This window comes from Camellia sinensis, chromosome 5 (genome assembly GCF_055761805.1).
Source record: "Camellia sinensis isolate YWXY chromosome 5, ASM5576180v1, whole genome shotgun sequence".
Classification (NCBI taxonomy): domain Eukaryota; kingdom Viridiplantae; phylum Streptophyta; class Magnoliopsida; order Ericales; family Theaceae; genus Camellia; species Camellia sinensis.
This window is the reverse complement of record NC_138965.1, coordinates 207,855,285-207,858,941: the sequence shown is the minus strand read 5'-3', so window position 1 is coordinate 207,858,941 and position 3,657 is coordinate 207,855,285. Positions and strand designations below refer to the sequence as shown.

The 3,657-nt window shown below is 35.4% G+C and overlaps 1 protein-coding gene across 1 annotated transcript; it reads right to left on the bottom strand.

Moving 5' to 3' along the window:
• Positions 1-497: 497 nt before the first annotated feature.
• LOC114276576 (protein JINGUBANG-like) lies at positions 498-2,544 on the bottom strand. Its single transcript, XM_082868086.1, has 2 exons — positions 1,740-2,544; positions 498-1,231 (listed from the first exon to the last, which is right to left on the bottom strand). The coding sequence occupies exons 1-2, from the start codon at positions 2,485-2,487 to the stop codon at positions 678-680; spliced, it is 1,302 nt and encodes a 433-aa protein (XP_082724212.1). The 5' UTR covers positions 2,488-2,544; the 3' UTR covers positions 498-677.
• Positions 2,545-3,657: the final 1,113 nt, after the last annotated feature.

The following is a 3,657-nucleotide window of genomic DNA, read 5'->3' as shown; positions in this document are numbered from 1 at the left end:
CATTATAACTCTGAAATAATCTAATATATCCAATATATACAAAGGGAAATTTCCTAAAAGTAAGGTTAAAAAAAAATAATTACAAAAAAATAAAAATATTATAAATATTAATAATTAAAATTATAGAAAATTTCATTAATTTATAATTAATTTTCACTGCCTCCACTATAGTGTGATTATCCCTATATATAAGACCCCAAAAACAATACAAACGGATTAGAACTAATTGAACACCTCTAATTCACCTCCAATGTACCATGTGAAAGGATGGATCTACAGACATCATTCATCCTCTTTCAATTATCTCTTTTTCACCTTATTAGAGATTAAAATGTCCATACTATATTAACATAGTTTATAAATACAAATACCAAGTCAAGCCTTATCAAGCCGTACAGGTCGCCAATAGGTAAGAACGCAATAGTAATGTTTTTCTCTACCACGTTGGAGGACTAAAATTTGGAACGCTTATATAGAAAATTTAAAAGTTATATAGAATAGAAGATAATATAATTGGAAGTTAAGCAAAGTGTTTGAAGGGCTAATTAACAGTTTACCCCTTCTTAAATTAAAAAACAATATTTAATTAACCTGCTCATCTCTCACTATTATATATATATATATATACAAAATTTCTTACAAAAATAAAAAATAAATAAAAAAATAAGAATAGGACATTACAGGAAGGGAACCCAAACTTGCCAGACCTTAATATCACAATCCAAACTGCCAGTGTAGACCATATAATAAGTGCCAGAGCCAGAATTGTTATCACCACTCCATTTATCAACAACAGATCCAGTCAAGCACTTGACTGGTCCTCTATGCCCTTCAAGCACTGCCAAACAAGAATAGGTTCTTTCAAGTCCTCTCCTCCAAATCCTAACTGTTTTGTCAGCTGATCCACTGCATAACAAGTCTGACACAACTGCCAAGCATAAGATGGCCTTGGTGTGCCCTCTAAGTGCACCAACCACTACCATATGCCGCCCACCACCACCACCACTGCTACCACTGTCACTACCACCACTGCTGCTGTCGTCTCTTTCCCATACAATTATAGACCGGTCACATGCTCCGGAAAATAGTACAGACCAATCAGTACTAAGTGCCAAAGCATTGACAGCTGAGTTGTGTTTCTCTAATGTAGCAACTAGTTTATGTTTCTTGTCTCCTTCTTGCTTCTTCCACACCTTGATCTTCTTGTCAGCTGAACCAGTGTAGACATACCCTGTTGGAATTAATTTATTAGTTCAAAAAAGCAAGGAGACAACAAAAATATTTTCACAAATTTATCCAGAATATAATAAGACATGATCTAGATTAAATTCTGTATAGTGAGACTCACACTTCAAATGAATCTCAGCTATTCAACATTTTTTCTTGGTATTTTTATGAGTAACTTAATATTGTTGTTATTAGTCAGATATATTGAAAGTTTGAATATGGATAGGTACAAAGCGTTTTGGGCCACATGTATGAAAAATTGAAAATACATGTATAGATTAATTGTGTGACAGTCTAGTTGTTTCCAAAAACCATTTTGTAAAGTTACATGTGATTATTTGAGTATGTACTATGTGCAAGGAAGAAGAAAAATTTTATAAGTAAATACTATGGAGTTAATTTCGTAAAGTTCTTAAAAATTTATCTTCTTCACATATCTGTCATGAGTTGTTAAATAGCATAAGTTATTATTTTTAACATGATATTAGAGCTACAGTAATTTTCCAACATACCATCATTAGACAACGCTATTGCATTAATGGCGTCGTCATGCGCATTCCACACCGATTCCAAACACTTGAAATCGGACGTTCGCCAAACTTTGAGCATTCGATCCCAAGACACAGAATAAAGCAAAGATTCATCTTTCGATAAGGCCAATGCTGACACAGTGTCCACGTGGTGTACCCACGTGCACTTCTTGTGTCGGCGCACCTTCACATAGTTTTTCGCCGAGAACAGACTTGTAAAACGGTCGTTGACTGTAGGCAATGTGGCTATGGCTACGTACTTGTCTCTCTTGTTTGGCGATTCGTTATCTGTATTGATGATCTTCCATACCCGGATTTTGTGATCTTGGTGTGCACTGAATAATAACTTCTCTCCCGAAACTACTATCGACTTGGCGGCGCTGTTGCCGGAGGCAACCACGGTGTCAGTGAAGTTGTTAGGCTTAGAAGGGTTTTGGTTCCTCCACAGCCGGATTTCGCTATTGGAAGAGCCGCTGTAGAGGTGTTTTCCGGCGAGGAAGAGAGAGAAGATGGAGAAGGAGTGGGATTTCAGGGTGGAGGTGCAGTGGTGGTGGGTGGTGGTGGAGGGTGGTTGTTGGGAAGATAGGGTTAGGGAGGGAAGAGATGGTAGACTTGGTTGAGAGGAGAAAGAGGAGGTTGAGGAGTGTGAGTGAAGGTGGTCACAGAGACGTTGTTGAGAAACAGAGTCTTTATTTGACTGGCAAGGAAGTAGACATGGAAGAAGTCCCATTGGAACTGTAAGAGAGTGAGAGAGAGAGAGTGTGGTCACAACATCACACAGCTTGTGAATCCTTCCTGTTTCTAAAGAAGGGAAATTAATTCCAAAATCTAGTAACATTGCTTGTCAAATACACAAAATACTAATTAATTCAAAAAATTATTTAAAACTAAAATATATGAATAAATTTATTTTGTATATCATTCCTAACATATTAATTCTAAATCTACACATCTATAATTTACATTTTTTTTTTTTTTTGTTACAGAAAAATTCTGCCTACCCTCCCACAGATCTAAGGCAGCGTCCCTTGCAGAGATCACCAGGGTGTTCTGTTAACCGTTCCAAGCGAGGAGACTATAACCTAGGAACTTGCCCCGACCTCCCAAGATAAGCTCCGCTTAAGTTAGGACTCGCACAACAGGGGAGTATTGAACTCACTATAACCTGGAAACTTGCCCCAACCTCCCAAGACAAGTTCCGCTTAAGTCAGGACTCACACAGCTGTGTAGTATTGAACCCACACTAAGTGCTGATTAGACAACTTAAAGTCCAACCTCCTAACGAACTGTGTTTCGTTCAAGAGATTTGCTAAGGGAAGAGAAAATTGAATCTATAACCTTGGGACTTAAATCCTAAGCCTTAACCAAAATGTCATCCAGCCCTGGGTTATCTATAATTTACTTTGACGATAAAATTGTGAGTTAAGTTTTCAATCATTAGTCACCTCACTGGAGGAAATGAATACACAGAAGAATTAACGTAATTGCGATATTCATCACCGACTTGATTTCTTTTTTTAACAAATAATAATATGAGAGGATGTATATTTTAACAATAACCATTTTAGCAAAACGAGTTGACTGAGTCCTCTTTTGGTATGTTAGTTTTTGAGGTTATTACGTTAAAATAATTATAAAAAGATAAAATAAATTAAAAAATGATATTTAAATCATAATAATTATTTTTTTTATAAAATTCAAAAAAATAAAAAAAAATCTAAATAAGAATTTTTAGTCTCAAAATAAAATAGTCAAAAAATTAAAAAGTCGACTCACATTTCAAATTAAGCATAAATCAAGATCCACGTGTACTTTTTTTTGCTGAGGCTTATAACAAAGATTGTAATAAAATAGATTCAATAATTTTTATTTTTTAAAACGACCGGGTAAATCAGTAATG